We start from the raw sequence: 23,644 nt of genomic DNA on the forward strand, positions 1-23,644 counted from the left end.
GTCTAGGCCATTCTATATTCTGCAAGTTTCAAATAGATCCCCCCCTCCATCCTTCTAAACCCCATCATGTTAAACTCCATCAAACAAATCAATCTAGCACATTGGCATGTAGCCACTTTATTATTTCTATTCACTCTTTAGTTCAAGTCCAGCCAGCAATAGAATTGATTTTTCTCATCGGCTAAAAACAATCTGCTAAGGCTGTCATTGATCATTAAAATCCAAATAGCCAGCAAGATGCAAGCAGCATGATTCTGATTCAGAAGCTTGAGGACAAAACTCTAGGTTGACATTCGTATTGATGGAGAGCTGTACAATCTAAGGGGCCATCTTTCAGTTGGGATGTTGGACCAGGATCCAGCCTGCTCCCAGAAAGGCCCCACAGCACAGTTATAAAACCATGAAGGGGATGGATAGGGCAAATAGACAGGGTTTCCCCAGGGTTGGGGGAGTCCAGAAGTAGAGGGCATGGGTTTACGATGAGAGGGAAAAGATTTAGAAGGGACCTTATGGGCAACTTTTTCACACAGAGGGTAATGTGTGTATGGAATGAGCGGCCAGAAGAAGTGGTGGAAGCTGGTACATTTAAAAGGCATGTGGATGGTGATATGAATAGGAAGGGCTTAGAGCGCTGGCAAATGGGGCTAGATTGGGTTAGTGTATCTAGTTGGCATGGACGAATTGTACTGAAGAATCTGCATGCTGTACATCTCTATGCATCTATGGCTCGAAGAGCCGGGGAACTATCCCCTGTGCCGCAGTCAACATTTAGCTCCCATCCAACATCAGAGAAGAAGGATGATCTCATCATTATAACATTACTGATTTTGTGGGAGTTTGCTGCTTGCACATTGACTGCCACATTTCTCACCTTACCATCTAAACTTCAGGGGTACCTTCATTCACTGTAGACCATCCCTGAGGAAAGGTGCTAGATAAATGCAAATCTTTTCTCTTGTATCCATGAGAATGTGCATCTGGCTACCTCTCGGAATCAGAGCAACAAACCCAGAAAATGGTCGAGTGTGCTGTCGATGTGTTTACTTGTAGCCTGGCAAAGCAGACTGATTAACATTTACAGTTATCAGAGTCAAAATTAGAGTGGTGCTGGAAAAGCAGGTCTGGCCCCTTCCAAGCAGCAGGAAAATCGATGTTTTAGGCAAAAGCCCTTCATCAGGAATGAAGCTGGGTGCCTCGGAGGTGGAGAGATAAATGGAAGAGAGGTGGAGCTGGGGGGAAGGTAGGTGAGAGTTATAGTTATCAGACTGGTTTCCCTCACACTACTCAACAGTGGCTAGCACTGCTACCTCATAGCACTTAGGACCTGGGTTCGATTCCAGCCTTGGGTGTCTGACCTGCATGGAATTTGCACATTTTCCCTGTGTTTGTATCAGGTGCTGTGGTTTAGTCTCACAGTCCAAGGACATGCAGGCTGGGTGAATTGACCATGGGAAATGCAGGGATGGGGTAGCAGGGAAGTCTGGTGGCATGCTCTTTGGATGGTCAGTGTGGACTAGATAAGCCGAATGGCCCGTTTCCATACAGTAGGAATTCTGGTGCACATTGATCACATGGACAGCAGCCCAATTTGCACCAAATCAATTTTAATCAACTCTTTGGCAAACTCATGTCTTTGAACATTTGGAAATAAGCTTGTAGTTAGGCCTGGACACAGTATTTCTGATGCTTCTGTTGGATGCATTGTCAGTAATTTGTCAGTGTTAGATAAATGCAGGACGACATTGCTGTGGAGCTTAGTTTAATTAAAAGATCAATTAGATTCTAAGTGGCTTGGGGTACTAGATAGCTATAGGGACAATTTCAGTGGTTGGAAGGTTATTAGTGATTTTGAGAGACTGTAAGATTGTGACAAGTTGAATCGCAGACCTGCTCCCTCACAAATCCATGTTCAGCAGAGCTAATGAACAGTTGGAACTGATCTGTCAACCAATGAGCTGTGTGTCAAAGAAATTGAGGAATTGATGTTGTACCACAAAAAGCATTGAAAAATGTTGGAAGTTAACTCCGGAAAAGCTCAGTAACTTTTATCCACATAGCTCGCTGTCGTTGAACAAGACCACCAGTTCAGTCAAACATGTTTCCAATGGTTTTAAATGCAAATTTCCTGGCGAAACAGGCAGGCGGGCAGGCAGGCGTTCATCAGGTTCTTCAGATCTATCTGGGGAATAATCATCCTTTCTCTTCTATTGATGCATTTTGTCTTCTTTCCTGATGCACGTCTCAAAATGCAGGGGGCAGTCTGGTTTGCTTTGTACCGTGGGGGCAATACATTGAGTTGCATTAAGCAGTGTGGGCAACCTGGGCTTTCCTATGACAGGTAGCAGCAGCTTAATGACACCAATCACTTTGGCTTCGCACCTCATCTTTACTTGCATCATCTTCAGACATTTGAGAGTGAGCAGGTTAAAAAGGTGCTCACTCTTAAAGCCATGTTAAGGTACACAGGCAAGCTCGTGTTTATAGGTTCCGTACGTAGGCACGGTGGTAAAGAGCTGCAAGAATAAAACAGGAAGGCACAGTGGGTAAATAGTTAGCACTGCTGCCTCATTGCGCCAGGGTCCCAGGCACACTTTGAACCTCAGGCGACTGTCTGGGTAGAGTTTGCACATTCTCCCATTTCTGTGTGGGTTTCCTCCCACAGTCCAAAGATGTGCAGGTTAGGTGGATTAACCAGGCTAAGTTCCTTGTAGCACTCAGGGATGGGCAGGCTAGGTGCATTAGCTATGCTAAATAGGTGGTTATAGGGAGCTGGGTTTGGGTGGGATGCTCTTTAGATGACCGGTACAGACTCGATGGGCTGAACGGCCTGCTCCCACACTAGGGATTCTGAGAGTCAATGAAAATCCACCCCTTTGATGGAGAAACTGACCTCATGTGATACTGTCAAAACTTTGTTTGTAGCACCAAGTCCTGCGGCAAAAACCAAAAGAGGAAAGTACAAGAAAAGAATATTAGGTTGAAAACAATGGAAAGATTTGTGTTCATTAAATGGGACTGGTTCTCACACTACAATACCCCATTTAAATGGGATTAATCTAAGGCTGGATCCATCTACAGATGAGCGATCTTTTTGAAGTTGCCTTAGGCCCCTCTGTGAGTGCAGTCCATATGAGTAGTAAACCTGACTGCACTGTCTAGTTACAGGGTGCAGGCTGTTGCAGTGGGCTCTGCAATCATGACAGGACACCCGACGCTTCACTTCCCCCACCCCGAAATGCACTGTCAAGGGATATTCTTGATGTAGAGGAGCTGGTATTGGACTGTGGACAAAGTTTAAAAAAACAATCACACAACACCAGGTTATAGTCCGCAGGTTTATTTGTGATTTGGAGATGCCTGTGTTGGACCTGGATCTACAAAGTTAAAAATCACACAACACCAGGTTATAGTCCAACAGGTTTATCTGGAAACACTGGCTTTCGGAGCGCTGCTCCTTCATCAGATAGCTAGTGGGGCAGGATCATAAGACACAGAGTTTATCGTAAAAGATTATAGTGTCATACAACTGATGCGATATGTTGAACAATCCTAGATTGCTGTTAAGTTTTTCATCTTTTAGAATGGATTGCAGGTTCCGATTCATTAACATGTAAGTTCTGTAGGTTGTGTGTTTTTTGAGCACAATAGAATATATCTGCAAATACAATTCTGTAAATGCAAATTCACCCCATATACTTACAGAGGAAGTGGTGGAAGCTGGTACAATTACAGCATTTTAAAGGCATCTGGATGGGGACATGAATAGGAAGGGTTTAGAGGGATTTGAGCCAAATGCTGGCAAATGGGACTGGATTCATTTAGGATATCTGGTTAGCATGGACAAGTTGGACCTAAGTGTCTGTTTCCTTGCTGTACATCTCTATGACTCTTTGACTCTGAATACATCACACCAGGTACAGATGTCAGATTTCCTTCCTGGATTAGTGAATCGGTCGGGTTGTTGGAACAACCTATGTTCGTTGAAAGGCCACAATACTGAGACTGACTTAATATTCAGGTTTGTTTTGAAGAGTAGCTTGTGGCCATTTCACCAGCTTCCGTGTGGGATTACAACCCTTGATGCCTGAGCATTTACCTGAGTTCCTGTATTATTAGGTCACTATGCCACCTTTGCATGACTACGGCCTGAATTTCACACGAAAGACTGATGGAGGCAGTAGCACTCAATAAAAAAATGACTAAAGGCTTGCAGGGAAGAATTACACCTGTAGAGCTATGAGGGAAAGGGAGTGAGGATTGATTGGCTCAATCTACCAATGAGCTGGCATGGTGGGGTGAATGGTCACTTTCTGTGCTGTTTCACTGCGATTAGTAGTGACCCTAATCACAACAAAAACTGAAAGAACTGTGGATGCTGGAAATTTGAAACAAAACCAGAAATTGCTGGAAAAGCTCAGTGGGTCTGACAGCATCTGTGGAGAGGGCTTTTGCCCGAAACATCGATTTTCCTGCTCCTCAGATGCTGCCTGACCTGCTGTGCTTTTCCAGCACCACTCTAATCTTGACTCTGATCTCCAGCATCTGCAGTCCTCAGAGTTAACACTTCAGACCCAGTGACCCTTCCTGCTCTTAAGACATGCCAGCTCTTGGTTTCATCACAGGACTGGGTTTTGAAAAGAGGATTTGGCGTGATGGGTTAAACAAACACTGCGGCTCGGATTGCCTTCTGAAGCTTGTGATTCCGGTTTTTGTCAGATTGAAGTTTTTTTTTGCGTATTTGAGGAGATTTCAACGCTGCACTGTATCAACTTTGAGGTAAGCACTGCTTCAAGCTCTGGCACAAGCCTGTTCAAGGCGATCGCATTTCAAGATTGCATTTTTAAAAGCAGTGAATGAATAATGCTGACTGTGACATTCTGTGACTGGTGCTATAGTAAATAACAGAATGTTGGAATTACATTAACCTTTGGCACCTCTCATTTGAACATTACTGTTTAAGCGTGTAATTGTTTCATTGCTGCACCAATCCAGCCCTCCCTTACCTTGCCTCGGTGCTGGACAAATGCAGTACCCTAAAACTGCCTGGCCTTAGCTCTGTGGTCTGTGGGATGGGAACACAGGCATGTTGGAGTCCAGAAAGCTGTAGCTGCCTTCTGGAGGACGAACAGCAGTCCCCAAAACCTCCAAGGGAAGTAGCCATGCAGATTAGATGTGAGATACCTAGCCTGTGTTTCTCTGTGCTTCAGTTTGAAATGTGCTGGAGGCAAGTTAAATTGAGACATTCAAGACGGCCATCGGCTGGTTATTTGGATAGAAATGGTGTGCAGGGAGATGGCACTAGATGATAGAAGCAATGCAGGTATGATGGGCCCAATTGCCTCTCTCTGCACAGGAACAATTCTGTGGTTTTGCGAATGCTCTAGGTGCTTGTTCTTTTTGAGTGCCCCTCTAATTTGGTGCCACATGTTGCTTTGAGAAAACTGGTGGTGTGGGGTTGGTAAGATCCCTCCCACGACTTTCCTTGCCCAGCACCTGTTGTCAGCCCAGCCCACAATAATGACTCACTAATTAGATTACATTACAGTGTGGAAACAGGCCCTTCGGCCCAACAAGTCCACACCCGCCCCACCGAAGCGCAACCCACCCATACCCCTACATTTACCCCTTACCTAACACTATGGGCAATTTAGCATGGCCAATTCAGCTGCCCTGCACATCTTTGTGACTGTGGGAGGAAACCGGAGCACCCGGAGGAAACCCACGCAGACACGGGGAAAACGTGCAAACTCCACACAGTCAGTCACCTGAGGCGGGAATTGAACCCGGGTCTCAGGCGCTGTGAGGCAGCAGTGCTAACCACTGTGCCACTGTGCCGGCCACTAATCATTTCCGATGACGGGCTTATGCCCGAAATATCAACTCTCCTGCTCCTCAGATGCTGCCTGACCTGCTGTGCTTTTCCAGCAACACACTTGTCGACTCTGATCTCCAGCATCTGCAGTCCTCACTCTTTCCACTATCCCTCCAGTGCCTGAGCACTGATTTCTCCCTAGAAAACTTAAGTGACATTTTTTTATTTCAAAATATACTTTATTCATAAAAAAATCGCTGTAAGTATATGCACATTGTCACAAATGCATTTCAGTTCTGTCCAGTTTCATATCAAGGAAACCATCAAGTTTTGGAGTTTGACTCGAACTAAACAAACCAACGGCATCTCTTACTGGAATCAGACCATGTTCGAGGCACCAGGAGGGTGCGATAACTGAATGGACCCCCACTGAGCTTCAGCAGGAAGACCTCTGATGTTGGTGTATCCCCACTCCATTTAGCAGCAGCTACCCCAAGCTTCAGTGCATCAGTCAGCACATAGTCCAGGACCTTGGAATGCGCCAGTCTGTAACACTCAGTCAAGGTCAGTTCCTTGTTCTGGAAGACCTAAGAGGCGTCATTCACCAAGGTGATGGTCCTCCAGGCGCAGTCAACGTTTGTCTCAGTGTGCATCCCAGGGAACACACCGTAGAGCATAAAGTCCTGCACCAAGGAGGTGAGAGATTGAATGACATTACTGCAACCTGTAGGCCATAATTTTCTTCAGACCATCTAGTGGTGCTTGACCTTATTTAGATTTGCCCTTGTACTATTTGGTTTATATGGACTTGAGTGAAATACTCCTGTAAGTGTGAGCTGTTAATGTCGCAGTGTGGGAATCAGGGTATCTGGGACGTATGTGAACAGGGCAAGTAACGATCTCTCTCATTAGCCAAACAGATTGCAGGATTGTGAAATTCAGAGTGCAAGTAAATTAAAGAGGGTGAATTCAGTGTGTAACCAAGTACAGAAGCAGAGAGTGGGAGGAAATGAAAAATTGGAATTAAAAGTGAGAGAAGAAAATAGATAGAAGGGAAACATATGAAGAACAATCATTGAAAAATTTGTCTTTTTAAAATCTCCAACAGTGATTAAAATCTGAAGGAATGAGAGCCCATTCTCATTGTTGTTAATTTTCAGTGCCAGACAGGTTAACTAGCAATATTTAACATTTACCATATTATCAGGTTCATAGTTCCTTGACAGTGGAGTCGCAGGTAGATGGGATAGTGAAGAAAGCATTGAAGAATTTAGTTCTTTATTGTTTCATCCACCCGTTGTTTGCTTTCTTGTTTTTCTGTTAATTTTTTAAAATCATTTTCCACCATATTTAGGTTTCGCATTGTTAACTTCCCCTTTCTCATTCACATGCCTCTTCTCCTCCAACAAAATTCTGAGCCCTCCTGCCACATTCCACCCATTCACTTCTTTGTCATTCATTCCTCACCGCCTGAGCACTACATTAACACAATGGGAGAGTTTTCAACAAGAAGACCAGTTGTTCCTCATCTAGGATGGCGTTATCTCACATGATCTTAAACCAAACCTTGATTTGCAGGCATTAGGCTTGGAGCCACTATTGGAGAGAGAATGAAGGCAGTGGCCTTGGTATCATAGAATCCCTACAGTGTGGAAGCAGGCCATTTGGCCCATCAAGTCCACACCGACCCTTTGAAGAGCATCGGTCCCTCCCACCCTAACCCTGTAACCCTGCAATTCCCATGAATAACGCACCAAGCCTGCACACCCCCAGACACTATGGGGCAATGTAGCATGGCCAGTCCACCTAACCAGTATGTCTTCGGACTGTGGGAAGGAACCAGAGCACATGGGGGAAACCCACACACTCATGGAGTGAATATGCAAACTCCACACAGACAGTTGTGGGAGGTTGGAATCAAACTTAGGTCCCTGGTGCTGTGAGGCAGCAATGCTAATCGCTGAGTCACCGTGCCAGCCGTGATTCACACACTCTCCCTGTCAGGATACAGTTCTGTTGTCCGCAAGTTTTGAAATTGCTCAGTAATATTGATTTCTCCATTTCAATCTGTCTGGGTTTTTTTGGATGGTGTAGTGGAATCGAAATTACACTGGTTTGCAGAATGCCTTTTTAGCCAGCTGAATGCCTGCCATATCTGAAAGTCGTGCAATTTTCTCACTACAACTGATTAACTCCCGAAGCGATTAGAATGCTGATCTCACTGTGGTTAGCTCATGGTAAACCCCAGTCAAATTATATGATGCATTACCAGCTGCAAAACAAAAACACCTTGCAAACTCATGTGTGGGGAAGGAGGCAATGATATTCCAGTTTATTGTATCTGTCTCACCCTGAAGCATAAGGCTTCATCTGTCCCCATGCAGAGAGACCCTGATTTCCACCGTCTCTCCATAAGTGTCTGGAGAGCACAAGCAAATCACTTGGAAATGAGTGCAAGTTGCTTGGGGATGGCTAGAAGGTGGAAAAGATGAATAATGTGGGAAGACTGATGAGGGAAAGGAAATAATAAATTGCTCAAACAAAATCTATTGCAAATTCTATACTTTGTTGGCAAGCTTGAAAATGTTCCAAAGCTGGTTTCATCTGAGTAACACAGAGGATTTTTACTGTGACTACACGGCCTGCTACAGGTGTATTGTATTAGAGAAGGTGAAGAGGGAGCTCAAAGGGATAGGAAATCCAACTCAAAGAAGCTGCCAACCGAGACAATGGTCGCAATGTGATATTACGTTGTCAGAGAAAAGCCCATTAGAGTCAAAAAAATAACTGACGATGCTGGAATCCAAGGTAGCCATCAGGAGGCTGGAAGAACACAGCAAGCCAGGCAGCATCAGGAGGTGGAGAAGTCAACGTTTCAGGTGTAACCCTTCTTCAGAGAGAAACCCACTGCATCATGTAAAATATTCATTTTCAAAACACCCCCCCCCCCACCTCCGCTGCATGGAGCAAAGTTAGCATCCGACCAATAGGGAAACTGAAGGAACTGGGGGCACTGTTGACTTTGTATGTCTGAGTTATGGAATCAAAGAATGATTACTGCTCTGAAAGGCTATTTGGCTCATCAAGAGCATGTTGGTTGTCATTTTAGTCAGCCCAAATAATACATTTTTCTCTATATGGTCATGAAGGTACATGATAGTTCCAAATTAGCACCATCTATCCAAAACTCTATTTGACCCACATGCTCGCCTTAATTTGGAAGAATGGTTCCAGAAATGAGAAACTCACTTACGAAAGTCATTTGGAAAAATTGGGATTGTTTTCCTTGGATGAGGAAGGATGAGCAGAGATATCATAGTTTTCAAACTCTTGCGTGGGTTAAACCTATTCCTACTTATCTAAGGATTACAAATAAATGAACATTGATTTAATGTTTGGAAATGAAGTAATTGCCATGTGAGAAAAACGATCTTTGTGCAGTGAGTCATTTGAGTTCTCAAATCACTGCCTGGAAATACGATGGAGGTAAATTCAAGAAAGACATTGAAGACGGTGTTATTTGATTATTTGAAGCCAAACGACATGCAGGGTTCTGGAGTAAAGAAAGGAGAATGGCCTTGAGATATAATGCTCGTTTAGAGAGGCAGTGAAGACATGATGGATCCAGTAAACTCCTTTTAAACCATGACAAATTGTGGTTCTGTGACAAAATTGCTGGGAATGCTCAGCAGGTCTGGCAGCATCTGCGGAGAGAAATCCAGTGACCCTTCCTCAGAACTGATGGTAGCTTGGAATAAGTTTTTTTTAATGCAGGAGTTATGGCGCGGGAGGAGATAAGGAGCAAACGACAGTTGGAAATAGAGCCCAAGGAGAGAGAAGAACAGTTGGAGAGATAAAGGCACAGACTATTAACAAAGGGTTGCTAATAATAGCAGACCCCTGTGATAAGAAGGCCTGGAGATGGGGTAAGGACATGGGAGAAGATGCCTCAGGTCCGAAAATTGTTGAAATCAATATTGAGTCTAGAAGGTTGTGGAGTTCCCAAGTGGAAAATGAGGTGCTGTACTTCCAGCTTGCACTGAGCTGCGCTGGAGCCATGCTCCTCCTGTTTTAAATATTCTAACTTGGATGATTGGTTACAAATTGTTAATGTATAATAAATAGAAAAGTGGCCCGAGCATTGACAGTTAATCATCTTCAGCGTTTCTGGTGTATCTCCCAATAATGCAAGAGTTCAGGCTGTATTCTGGTGAGATGATTTGGAGGAGCCGGTGTTGGACTGGGGTGGACAAAGTTTAAAATCACACAACACCAGGTTACAGTCCAACAGGTTTAATTGGAAGCACTTGCTACCTGATGAAGGAGCAGCGCTCTGAAAGCTAGTGCTTCCAAATAAACCTGTTGGACTATAACCTGGTGTTGTGTGATTTTCAACTTCAGGTGAGATGACAGGGGGTGGTTGTTCAATTTTGATTCTAAGGCAATACTGTTGTATTTGGGATTGAGGTCTTTGTGCGTATGGGACGGCATTAATAATAGCATCCGGTAACCCCTACTGGAAATGCTGAGTGTACGTGTTGTCACTGGTAAATGGAATCAGACATGATGTGACACTGCCCGCTACCACCCAAAAGTTCAAACACTTGGAACAAAAGCAAAAATTGCTGGAAAAATTCAGCTGTGAAGCAAAAGTAAAGTGAATGTTTCAGGACCAGTGCCCCTTCTTCAGAACTTCCTTTTGTTCAGTGTTTAATTATTTGGAAATGCTTAAAAGTTACATCATTTTCTTAATCATAGAACCCTTACAGTGTGGAAGCAGGCCATTAGGCCCATCGAGACCACACTAATCATCTGAAGGGCATCCCACCCCAGACCCAACCCCCCCTAACCTATCCCTATAACCCTGCATTTCCCATGGCTAACCTGCCTAGCCTGCACATTCCCTGGGCACCATGGGGCAATTTCCCATGGCCAGTCCACCTAACCTGCGCAGTTTTGGACTGTGGGAGGAAACCAGAGCACGCGGAGGAAAGCCACAAAGACACGGGGAGAATGTGCAGATTCCACACAGACAGTCGCCCGAGCGTGGAATCAATCCTGTGTCGCTGTGAGGCTAACAATTGTGGCTTACAGTATGACCGTAGTTTCCAACCCTTTACTCACTGTGACCACATTATTGCGACTTGAAAGTTGATGTGGACTGCTCAGTGAGAAAGAAGGCAAAGATAAAGGAGGCTGAGGAAACCAGCGACCTGTTAGTACGGGGCCAGGGCTATTCTAATGCATTTGGAACTGCACAGCAGCCCTTACTGCTTCTGAGATTGGTACCAAAAAATTCCAGCTCATGACACCAAGTTCTGAGCCCACGTTTTGGAAAATGTGCTGCATAATAACATCAATATATCATTGTTGGCAATTACTCGCTAACAAGTATGATTGTCCACCTTGGAAATTCCGGGTCGCTGATCTTGGGTTCTGTGGGGTTTAGATTAGAGTGGTGCTGGAAAAGCACAGCAGTTCAGGCAGCATCCAAGGAGCAGAAAAATCGATGTTTCGGGCAAAAGCCCTTCATCAGGAATAGAGGCAGGGAGCTTCCAGGGTGGAGAGATAAATGTGGGGTGGGGTGGGGTGGGGTGGGGGGCGGGGGTGGCTGTGGGGCTGGGGAGAAGGTAGCAAAGAGTACAGTAGGTGAGTGGGGGTGGGGATGGAGGTGATAGTTCAGAGAGGAGGGTGGAGTGGATAGGTGGAAAGGAAGATAGGCAGGTAGGACAGGTTATGAGGACGGTGCTGAGCTGAAAGATTGGAGCTGGGGTGAGGTGGGGAAGGGGAAATGAGGAAACTGGTGAACTCCACATTGATGCCCTGCGGTTGAAGTGTTCCGAGACAGAAGATGAGGCGTTCTTTCTCCAGGTGTCGGGTGGTGAGGGAGCGGCGGTGGAGGGGGCCCAGGACCTGCATGACCTCGGCAGAGTGGGAGGGGGAGTTGAAATGTTGGGCCATGGGGCGGTGGGGTTGATTGGTGCGGGTGTCCCAAAGATGTTCCCTAAAGTGCTTTGCTAGGAGGCGCCCAGTCTCCCCAATGTAGAGGAGACCGCATCGGGAGCAACGGATACAATAAGTGACATTGGTAGATGTGCAGGTGAAACTTTGATGGATGTGGAAGGCACCTTTGGGGCCTTGGATGGAGGTGAGGGTGGAGGTGTGGGCACAGGTTTTGCAATTCCTGCATTGGCAGGGGTAGGTGCCAGGAAGGGAGGGTGGGTTGTTGGGGGACATAGACCTGACCAGGCAGTCACGGAGGGAATGGTCTTTGTGTAAAGCAGAAATGGGTGGAGAGGGAAATATATCTCTGGTGGTGGGGTCCGTTTGGAGGTGGTGGAAATGTCGGCAGATAATGCGGTTTATGCGAAGTTTGGTAGGGTGGAAGGTGAGCACGGGGGGGTTCTATCCTTGTTATGGTTGGAGGGGTGGGGTTTGAGGGCGGATGTGTGGGATGTGGACGAGGTGCGTTGGAGGGCATCTTCAACCACGTGGGAAGGGAAATAGCCGTCTTTAAAGAAGGAGGCCATCTGGTGTGTTCTGTGGTGGAACTGGTCCTCCTGGGAGCAGGTACGGCAGAATTGGGAATACGGAGGATGGCATTTTTGCAGGAGGTAAGGTGGGAAGAGGTGTAATTCAGGCCTCCACCCTGGAGGTTCCCTGCCTCCATTCCCGATGAAAGGCTTTTGCCCGAAACGTCGATTTTCCTGATCCTTGGATGCTGCCTGACCTGCTGTGCTTTCCAGCACCACTCTAATCTAAACTCTGGTTTCCAGCATCTGCAGTCCTCACTTTTGCCTTGGATTCTGTGAGTCCTTGTGTGGCTAATAGGCCTACTCCTAGAGCCACATCTCCCACCTCACATTTAGCAGGGGATTCTGGGAGATTGGTCCTTGGCATTCCTTTCTCAAGCTCCCTTTCCATACCTTCTCTTGCCGATGGGTGTTCTCCTTTGTACAGGAGGTTCCTCTAAGTCAGTTTCTTCTGAGCGAGGGTCTCCCATACAACATTAATATTCCATTTCTTGAGGGAGCACTTCAGGGAGTCTCTGAAAAGCCTCCTCTGCCCTCTTCTTGTTCGAGGGCCTTCCTTGAGCTGGATGAAGAAGATTTGCTTTGGTAACCAGAACTCAAGCATCCTAAGCACATGGCGGGCTCACTGGAGTTGGTTGCAGAGCATTAAACAGTGTCAATAGCATAATAAACATCCCAAGGTGCTTCACGTAGGCATTATAAAACAAAGTATAACAGTTGGACATGTAAGGAAAAATTTGATTGACACCAAAAGGTCGGTGATGGAGAAAAGTTCAAAGAATTGTCTTAAAGGAGGAAAGCAAGCTCGAGAGGTGGCAACATTTAAATAAATTCTTTTTAAGGCTAATGTTTATGCTTTACTCTATAACAATATTTTCCAAACCTTTACCTAACTCTGAGCTCATGATGTAGCCATAGTAACAAGGTCAGTCAGCTGGACCCCATGGAATATGAGTTCCCTGATTGGGCCTGTTAATCAGGCCTGTTAATCAGGCCCAATCAGGGAGCCCTGGCTGACATAAAAGGATAAATGTCAGGGATACTGGCTCTCTAGTGCCTGACTCAGTAAGGTGCAGTATGATAGTCAAAGGCTACTTGTAAATAAAGGGCGATTTGTGATGGGATACAGTGTCTAAAGAGTTGTTTCAGGTATCAAGGCTTGAAGATGGCTTTATCGCAAGAAAACAGCAGACCTCAAGAGTCTAGACAACTGAAAACATGGCCGTGAGTATAGATAACTCATACCATTGTAGGGTTAGAGGAAATGGAAGAGATGGGGAGGGGTCTGACCATGGAGGGATTTGAACGCGTGGATGAGAATTCTAAAATTGAAGTGCTGCTAAATCAATAACTGAGCTCAGTCATTAAGCACAGTGAAGGTGGTGAATGGAATTTGGTTCAAATTCGGACATTGGGAATTGCTGCACGACCACAAATTTGTGAAGGGGCCATGTCAGGAGGCTGACCAGGAACAAATTAACTCTGGAGGTAACAGAGGCATGGATATCAATATCAGCAACAGAATAGCTGAGATGGGGTGGAGACAGGTGATGTTACAGAGGTGGAAATAAACAGTCTGAGAAATGGTTAGGGTGTGTGGCTGATTCCTTATCTCTGTGTGGGAAATGCAAACAGTGTGGTTCAGTCTCAGACAGCAGGGAGAGGGATAGAGTCAGTATTGAGGAATTGGAGTTTATTGACACTGGTTTTTGTCTTCCCCAGTTGAGCTGCTGGTGAGAGAGATGGTGCTGAGGTAGAGTGTGTTTGTTGTCATCAAAATAGATGGGTAAACTTTGTTTTTGCTCTCTGCCATCGTGGGGCAGTATGTAGATGAGAAATAAGATGTCCGTGATGGATTCTGGAAGGGGAAAGGAGACTTCAGATATAACCACAACTTCTATTTATATAGTGCTTTCAATCAACAATTCCAAGGCAATTCACAGAGCATTATAAAATAAAGTATTACAGCTAATCCATAAAGGGCACAATGGCAGAGTGGTTAGCACTGATGCCTCACAACACCAGGCACCCAGGTTCAATTCCACCCTCTGTGGAATTTGCACATTCTCCTCGTGTCTGCATGGGTTTCTATCAGGTGAGCTGGTTTCTTCCAAAGATGTGCAGGTTAGGTACATTGACCATGCTAAATTGCCCATTGTGTCCAGAGATGTGCAAACCTTAGGTGAATTAGCCATGGAAAATGCCAAATCATTGGGTGGGATTTCCTCAGAGGGTTGATGTGAACTCGATAGGCTGAATGGTCTGCTTCCACACTGCAGGAGTTCTATGAAAGAAAGTAAACTTATTACAGAACTTTAGGCTGCTTTGTTATTAGAGAGAGACAACTGATGGTGTTTTAATGAGGGTAACCACACGTCAGATGAGGAGAGAGATTGAGAAGAAGAATTATTCACAGTAACCGCAGTCAGTGCAGGCAATGAGCCCATACTGTTGGCATGACTGTGCATCACAAACCACCTATCCAGCTAGCTGACCCACTCTGAGATACTAGGTCAAACAATCAGAAGCTTAGCTGATGAAGTAAGCTTTAAGGACTGTCTTTGAGGAGGAGAGCAAGGTGAAGAGGGGAGAGGTTTAGAGAGGGAATCCCAGAGTTCATACCTGGGCAGTTGTAAGCATGGCCACTAAAACTGGAGCAGTTGTAAATGTGAGTTTGACAGAGGCCAGGATGAGAGAAGTACAGATATCTGAGAGGGTGTGTGGCTGGAGGAGATGACAAAGATATGGAGGGGACGCGGACACGGAAGGATTTGAAAACAAGACCGCAATTTTTGATTAGAACCATATGTGAATGGGAAGACAAATCTCTGGTAATTCTCTGATTGCATTGAGGTAGATAAGAATGGAACCAGACAAGTGTGGTCCAACCCAGCCGGATGTCTGTGGCGAGGAATTAGAGAAGAATGGATATGATTAACAAGTGAGAGCCTGCAGTTGGAAAGGGCTGGTCTTTCTTGACCAAAGTCATTGGGGACGTTTTAGAACAGTGTACCTAGTTTCACAGCTGGGGACTTGGCCATTGCATGAGGAGGAGCAATACTGAGGAAATGTAAGCCAAAGAAACAATGCTATCTTCAGCTGTTTACTCTGATGGGGATTAAAGATAACCACACAACATTTCTTCAGTACATGGCAAGTTCTAATGGGATAATGATCTGTTTACAAGCTAATTGTAGTTAAGATAAAGGGCACAGTGAGACCTTAGATTGGGTGATCGGGGTGCAGGGACCTTGGGTAAGTTATCTTTCCCACGGTTAGACTGTAATTGCCTCATATTCCCAGAGTGATGCCTTGTTGCTGACACTTTGATCTTTATCACTTATCAGGGCACTCGTTTCAGATGCTGGGTGAGAGGACAGCATGTGTCTTTAGTGCACGTTCTATTTCACAAGTAATTAAGTTATGACAGTATCAATTACTTCAATGTAGAAGATTTCTTTTTGCTTCCTGAGGTAGACACCAGATCATGCCGTCCTCAAAGGTCATACATCATAAGAGGTGAAAGTTCAATTTCACTGTAGGATTTCTAGCAAGTGACGTACGTGGATGCTGGTGGTACAGTTTCCTCACTACCCTTAGGTGCCTCAATATTTCACTATGCTTATCATTAAGTCTTCAGTTCTGAAGAACAGTCATATAGGACTCAAAATTCTGCTTCTCTCTCCATGGTTTCTGCCAGACCTGCAGAGTTTCTTCAGCACTTTCTGTTTTCTTTTCAGATTTCCAGCACATTTTGTTTTCATTTTAAGCGAATATCCTTTAGGAAAGGATTTCTGCTGTTCTTAAACTGGTCTGGCTTTCCTTTGTTCCAGATCCATAGCAATGTCGTTGACTCTTAACTGCCCTCTGGGCAATTGAAGATGTGTGATAAATGCTGGCCCAGCCAGTGACCGCTACACCCCAAAAACGAATAAAATTTCAATACAACCGCATTTGATTTCAATCCTAATTTTTGGCCTTTCACAATAAACTGTTTACACTGGGCTATGGTTTCACAGGAGATAATGTCCATTTGGCCGTCTGCACAATTTGGGCTTTCATCTTTCAAGTGGGAGAGCGAATGCCTGCTGTTTGTTGGCATGACTGTGCATCACAAACCACCAAACTTGTCATTCACCCCACGACTTCAGGCACCCATCTCCTGGTGAGGGTCACTGATCAGTGGTCGGCCATGAGGAGTTTTTTCTTCCTAAGCAAAACTCCCCAAGAGCTGCAATTGTTTGTTGCACCGCTGGACCTGTCAAGGGGAGAGCCGATCAATGACCAGATGATCTGCTATGCTGATGTTAACTGACGGGTAAGTATTGACCAGGAGATCTTCCATTGCTTTTCTTTGAACACTGCCTTTCTGAGACAGTATTCATCATGTTCAGCTAAAAGAGGATATTACATTAGGGTATCTGTCCAGAGTAAGGACACAGACTTCTAGGGTGAAATTTGTGCCCGTGATTAAAAGGAGAGAATGCTGCCATTAAACAATACTTAATATCTGGAATTGGAATTTAAATATTGTTTGGGATAAAAGTTAAAAAGTGCTTTAATGACCAAGCAGTATATAAAAAGATGTTGAAAAACAATGTGAGAGGATGCTTCTTATTGTTATGATTTTAATATATCATAAAAATTAGATTTTAAATAGACCTTAAAAAACTTCTTCATGATGAAATTATGCTTTGCGTAACAAAATTTCATGTGAGAAAGTTCACGGTATTTGGAACTGATTGTGCTAGTGCTGCAGAGTGACAGTCATTGAGCAGCAAGGATAAGGTTATTGTGTAAACAACCATTTCAAACTGAAGCTTCTGCTTTTGTCACCAGAAGTAATTGAGGCAGTGATTGTAGAACACTTCTTGACTCACAGAGTGAAACGTTGCTGCCCGGGCTGGGAAGTGGGTTTCAAGGACGATATTACAAATGGACTGGACATTGCTTGTGTTGTTTGGTACGTGTTTTCTTTCAGGAGGAACAGGCAGCTAGTTGTTCAGGTGTTCACAATTCTGCTGAATGGCTGAAAAACAACAACATTAAACAGCTAGGTTTTCGTGCAGAGTGGGACGGAATTTTAATCGTTGTAAATTCTTCATAAGACTTGAACTTGAGGAGCTGTTCATTACTGAGCTGTACTGAAAGACCAAGCTGCTGAAAAGATCAATGTTAAAGAGATCGGGAGAGAAGGAAGGACTACAGTGAAGTTGCTGCCGACAGACTGTTGGATTGTGAAAGGCACTGAAGTCTCTTAACCTGGGGCTTGAGCTTTGACATCATTGATATTCAACAAGATTGTCAGCTAAGTGTGGGCATGCCTGATGTTTGCTTTCCAGCAGTTTGATTTCAAGGCATTGTTGTATGGTACGAATGATGTGTGACTACTTTTGTTCTCCTTCGGAAACCAAGGTTTGTGGGGTGCATGGGGTGGCGGAGAGTCATCCGGGCATTTGGAAGAGTAGTGTAAGTGGGCAGAGGTTGACCAGATGTTGGAGGAGTGGTGAGTGCAGCACAGGACAACACTCCCACTTTACGGCTCCTCAGAATTCCTTGTACTGCGAAACTCTTTACGTTTGATGTCTTTCATCAGTCATGCTCTGTACAATTGTTTCCCAAACCACGGTACTGAGATAATAGCTTGCTAGATTTTAATCATTTCTCCAAACAGAATCCTGTTGCATTAACCTTTGTGTTTGCTTCCTAATATCATTAGTGATGACTGAAATAGATATGAAAAGAAGATGCTGACAGTGTAACTGCTGTTACTGACTCCTGAGGTGCAAGACTGCAGTCATCCATCTTCCCTTCACCTATTTTTTCACAGCTGGATGGGGCAGACATCAAAAGAGAGTGTCTCCAAAACAAGTTCAGAACAAACTGTCTTTGGTTTCTCTTTGTGAATGTGATGCTTGATTTGAAGGACTTTGGATAATTCATATCGTGACCAAGTCTCCTGCAAATTGGTTTCATTGCTTAGGAATATGATTAGATTAGATTCCCTGCAGCCCAACCAGCCCACACCGACTCTCCAAAGAGTAACCCACCCAGACCCCTTTCCATCTGACTAATGCACCTAGCACTATGGGCCATTTCGCATGGCCAATTCACCTAACCTGCACATCTTTGGACTGTGGGAGGAAACTGGAGCAAACCCTCGCAGACACAGGTAGAATGAGGCTGGATTCAAACCTGGGACCCTGGTGCTGTGAGGCAGCAGTGCTAACCACTGAGCCATCGTGCTGCCCCTAAATGGCTATGTACCATGGAATATGTACAAGTGTCCTGAATTTAACCTCAAACTGATTGGTTGCATGTCAATCCATTTCATATTTTAATGCTGAAGGTAAACCATTGTAATTTTGCTGTAGTATTTCAATGTACAGCAACCAGCTGCAGTACCAGTAGCTATTTGTTGTTGAAGGCAGCTCGTGCCTGAAAGGGTTAACTCACATCAAAGATGGACTCTGTCAATAAGGAGATAAAGGACGATTGCTGGGAAGAGCCAACCAGTCCTGTATCAGTTCAATACCAAACCAGAGTGTTTCTGTGGCTATAATGTGAATTTATTCTTAAGTTGAGCCTGATGTCTCTTAGAACCCTTCCTGTTTCTCCGATATAATGGAGCATGCCATTAAATAATACCTAACATGTGTTCATCAAGATGGAGCCTATCTTCTACTGAAGATGTTGTGTGGTCATCCTTCCCCTCCTGCAATATCATTGGTTAAACTAAGATCAGCAAGAAGGACTAGGCCAATGACATCTGCACATTGTCCAGAGAATAGTTCTTTTAAAGGTACCTTTATCAATCAGTAACCTGTGAAACAGAATTCTCAAGAAGAAGAAAAGAAGACAGGAATACAGAGAAGAACCGAAAGCTGCCTGGTTTTGAGATAGGAAGTTTTGTATTGTAAATCTTAATTGGGAGTTTTATCAGACTAGTATCATAGAAGGGGACGTAAAAGATAGGTTAAAGGAAGGAGTTGTAAATAGTTGTTAGTTAATTATTCTCTGTTATAGTTTAAGAAATAAAGTTGTTAATTTTTATTTTAAATAGTTCTTGGCCTCTTGAATTTTCACAGATTACTGCAAGGGATAATTTTTTTCTGTGTTGCTGGTTTAAAATAAGCAGGAGAGTTTACCTTGTGTCATAACATTGATATGCTAAAGCGGGTGCAGAATGTATGGGCTTTCTGACTCAAGCTACAGCCAAGACTAAGAGATCTAAATAGGTTCATTCAGAGGTCAATGAAAGTGAGTGAAGAAGGTGTTTGGTATGCTTGCCTTTCTTGGTTAGTGCATTGAGTGTAAGAGTTGGGGTCTCATGATGCAGCTGTTCAGTGCATTGGTTAGGCCACTTTTGGAATACTGGTCACCTTGCTATAGGAAAGATGTTGCTAAACATGAAAGGGTGTGGAAAATATTTGTAAAGATGTTGTCAGGGTTGGAGGTTTTGAGCTACAGGAGGGGCTGAACGGGCTGGGGCTGTTTTCCCTGGAGCGTCGGAGGCTGAGGGGTGACCTTACAGAGGTTTATAAAATCATGAGGGATATGTTTACAGTAACTAGCCAAGATCTTTTTCCCAGGTTAGTCGAGTCCAAAACTAGAAGCTATAAATTTAATCTGAGAAGGGAAAGATATAAAAAGAACCTCACACAGAGGGTGGTGCGTGCATGAAATGAGCTACAATGACAACATTTAAAAGGCATCCGGATGGGTATATGAATAGGAAGGGTTTAGAGGAATATGGGCCAAGTGCTGGCAAATGGAACTATATTAATTTAGGATATCTGGTCTACATGGATGAATTGGACTGAAGGATCACTTTCCATGTTGTGGCTCTCTATGACTCTATGACTTTGTTGGAGGCACAGTTCCTACACTTGAAGGTTAGGACAGGTCAGATTATCAGATCAGAAAAATCTAGCTGGTTCTTATCCTCTTTACTTCTATCAGATTTCAAAAAGGTGACGAGTATAGAGGGTAGGTATTATTGTGTCTTTCATGTGCACATTTCAAGCTGCAGCTTACAGTTAAAAAGAGAAACTGCGAAAAATCTTTGCATAAATCAGTTAGTGGTTAGTTTTAGTTTGTTCCTGTATTCCTCTCTCCTCTCCCTCTTTAAGGTAAAGTTGACCTCTTTGACAATACTTCTAACCACCAGTCCTACACTCCCTTATGGCTTGTCAAAGTTTGCTCAGTAACGTACACATGGATCATGTTGGGTCATTTTATAACGCTAAAGGTGCTACGTTATTTATAAAATGCCATTCTCCTGTAAAGTGTTATGAAAAGAACTAAGAACTGGATGAGATATTGAGAACAGCCATCATGTGTGCTACAACATTTTAGTAAGATGAGATTAAGAAGGGTAATCATTTGGTAGCTCAAAACTTGAATGTTCCTGAAATAACTACAGTACACATTTTGTCAAGGCATTTTCTTTCTTGCACCCATCAGGACAAGTTGGAAGAAATACCAGTGTTAAATGAGGACTGTTGGCCTCTAAGCAAAATTGAGTACTGGCCAGCTGTTTGATTGGAAGCATTGTCGATATTCAGCCTGATCCACCACCTCACTCAATGTCCACATATCTGGCCATTGTAGTTGGTACTGTTGTCAATATTGTTGTCTTTAACAACAAGACTAATTGTAATGTAGAAATACCCCACACATATCACCAAACAATTTCATACAGATATGTAATTTCATGACGCATATATTCCAAGAATATAACTTGTAGTTTGGGAACTAAAAGGTTTCAATATTTGAAAACTGAAAGCATCTATTTTTGAGAAAATGACAAACAGACCTAAAGTAATTGCATCTCAAAAGATGACCTTTGTTATATTGAAACGTAGAACATAGAAAATGGGAAACTGCATATCAGTGAGGTCAGCTGTCAATATGATGAGGATGTTAATGCATGCCAATATATGCAATTCAGCCTCTTGCTGTTCAATCCCATCTGACGTTTAGCCTGCTTGGCTGGAAAATAGGACTGTTTGCTCCAGACATTTGTATAATCCCTGTAGGGTGGAAACAGGCCATTCAGTCCATCAAGTCCACACCGACCCTCTGAAGAGCATCCTACCCAGGCACCCCCAGCCCAGTAACCCTGCATTCCCCATGGCAAATCCACCTAATCTACACATCCCTGGGCCCTATAGCATGGTCAATCAACCTAACCTGCACATCTTTGGACTGTGAGAGGAAACCTGTGCAGACACAGGGTAAACATGCAAACTCCTCACAGACAGTCCCCCAGGGGTGGAATCAAACCCAAGTGCCTGGCGCTGTAAGGCAGCAGTGCTAAACACTGAGCCACCATGCCACCCTGATATTGTCAACCTCTTCGCTGGCCATTTCATGTGATTCCTCCAACTTTCTCGCCATTGCTCATGTCGCTCAAGGGTTGGAAAGATTCCATCCACAGCATAATCTGCTGGCAATATTCATCCCAGAATGCACACCTTCCAGAAAGGTTCAAGCCAAAAAACATGAGTCGATGGTTTGCTTGAATTGATTGAGTTTCAATGTCATTTGAGGAAATGGTAATTTCAGACTGTTTATCTTGCATTGGTTTCATGAACTTGGCACGACCCAGTCAAGTGCCCACTGCCGCTATATTCAGTCAGTGCTTTTTCTTCCCTTTTTAAACCATTTAGTCCATAAAGAGCTCAGACACTAAAATCATGTGATGGAAGTTGAAATTGTTTGCCCCTATCTTGCCACTATTGTGACAGTCTTTGGAAAAATAAAAGTGAGATCCAAGTATTAAAAGTACAGGATTTCTTTTTTAGCAAAGTGCAGAGCAGCATTTGGCGTATCTTTCATTTTTAAATTCTGAATGGAAATGTGTGTTGCACTTTGTACATCAGAAGAGAGGGGAACTTTTGCTGGATTTTATTGAAAATTACTCTCTTTTTGCCACTTGGGGATGAATTATTCTGCTTTCTATTTTATTTCTCCCAGTAGCAGCAGATAATCTATTAGTAGGAGGAAAAGGATTTAATTAATTTTCCTTTTAGAGCGAAAAAAAAATTACCTAGAAGAGAATGAGGGATTTGAACTTGCTCTTGTCAACCATACGCTCAGTGGAGTGAGGCCACTAACTTAGAATTGTACCCAGCCTTCCCAAATTATTAATGATTCTTTACAGGCTTTACAAACAAGCAGGAGTAGGCAGTTTTCAGGTTACAACCTAAGGGTTGATCAGGGATCCATGAGGGCTGCAAAAGATACTGAGAGAGTGTCGCAGCTTCTGTAAATGACATTGTCAGCATTATTTGATTGTGTTTGATGAGCTACAACATGTCCAGAACATCAGTGCTCGCGATTGTCGAAAATGATTGCTTTAAATGAAGGTTGTCCTTGATTAAATGAATGCTTTTCAGGATTAATTAGTCCTCTTGATTGTTTTTCTTTTGGTTTAGGTTTCTGAACAATAATGGCTAAAGCATACGAATTCTTGTGGCAGAAACCTGTTCCAGCTTTTATGCAAGAGGGAACTGTTTTTGAAATATACGAGGAGGTAAGTGACTATTAAAAACAAGTGCCTCTTTCTCGCACAATGAGATTTCCATTTAATCCACATCTTTCCGTGACAGCCATCTTAAACAGCACTTTCCTTCTGATTGAGTTTGCCACAACAAAACTCCATTGACTGCATTTTCTCCACGCTGTTAGGCCAATGCATTGAAAGTACCCGTTTGGACGCAAAGCAGTGCCTCTGTTTTGGTGTTTTGAGTCGAGTTTTGTTTAGCGCTAAACCTTCATTGTTCTGGTGGCCCAGTTACCTGAGAAAACTAAGCTTAGACTCAGGGTATTGCATTTCTTTGTGTCTGGCAAGGAAGCAGAAACGAGAGGATTACTGCATCTGTGGCTTGGTGTAACACAGTCATAAATTAGTTCTTCTTTGTAACCACACTTCTGATGTAGGGGAAATCTGCTCTGCCTGTTACTTGGGGGGAAGAGGGGTGTGGGAAGTCATGTTAAATCACCACGTTAGACTCAAAAGATTTATTTTAGGAGGTAGTGCTTGTCGGAGCAGTCAAACAGAAGTCCAAATTAAAATTGATTACCAGCTAATTTGTCTGATGTTCATTGAGCTTATGATTGCTGCTTTGCCAAGGAGACTGATGTGCACCGAGAAGGATTCGGAGACGGTCTCCATACCAGCAGCTGTGAAATAGCACTGACTCTGGGTAAATGAGAAAATCAGTTCCTTGGAGGGATTGAAACTGGCAGTGAGGTTAGTTTCCATTTCTCTCTCACCCCGTTAACTGGGCCA

General features: G+C 43.9%; 1 protein-coding gene across 13 annotated transcripts in view; it reads left to right on the plus strand.

The window, feature by feature from the left end:
- plcb4a (phospholipase C, beta 4a) overlaps positions 1-23,644 on the plus strand; it is a 546,496-nt gene that overhangs the window by 277,648 nt on the left and 245,204 nt on the right. For 12 of the 13 annotated variants that reach the window (XM_043696592.2, XM_043696591.2, XM_043696594.2 and 9 more), the window contains one exon: positions 22,788-22,885. In XM_043696592.2, coding sequence (XP_043552527.2) covers positions 22,802-22,885 — 84 coding nt within the window. In that variant the 5' untranslated portion in view covers positions 22,788-22,801. Of the gene's footprint in view, positions 1-17,698; positions 17,716-22,787; positions 22,886-23,644 lie in introns of those variants that run through there. The other variant, XM_087991654.1, reaches the window with a different exon arrangement.

This window comes from Chiloscyllium plagiosum, unplaced genomic scaffold (assembly GCF_037043375.1).
Source record: "Chiloscyllium plagiosum isolate Xiang-an unplaced genomic scaffold, Cpla_swu_hap1 HiC_scaffold_10, whole genome shotgun sequence".
Classification (NCBI taxonomy): domain Eukaryota; kingdom Metazoa; phylum Chordata; class Chondrichthyes; order Orectolobiformes; family Hemiscylliidae; genus Chiloscyllium; species Chiloscyllium plagiosum.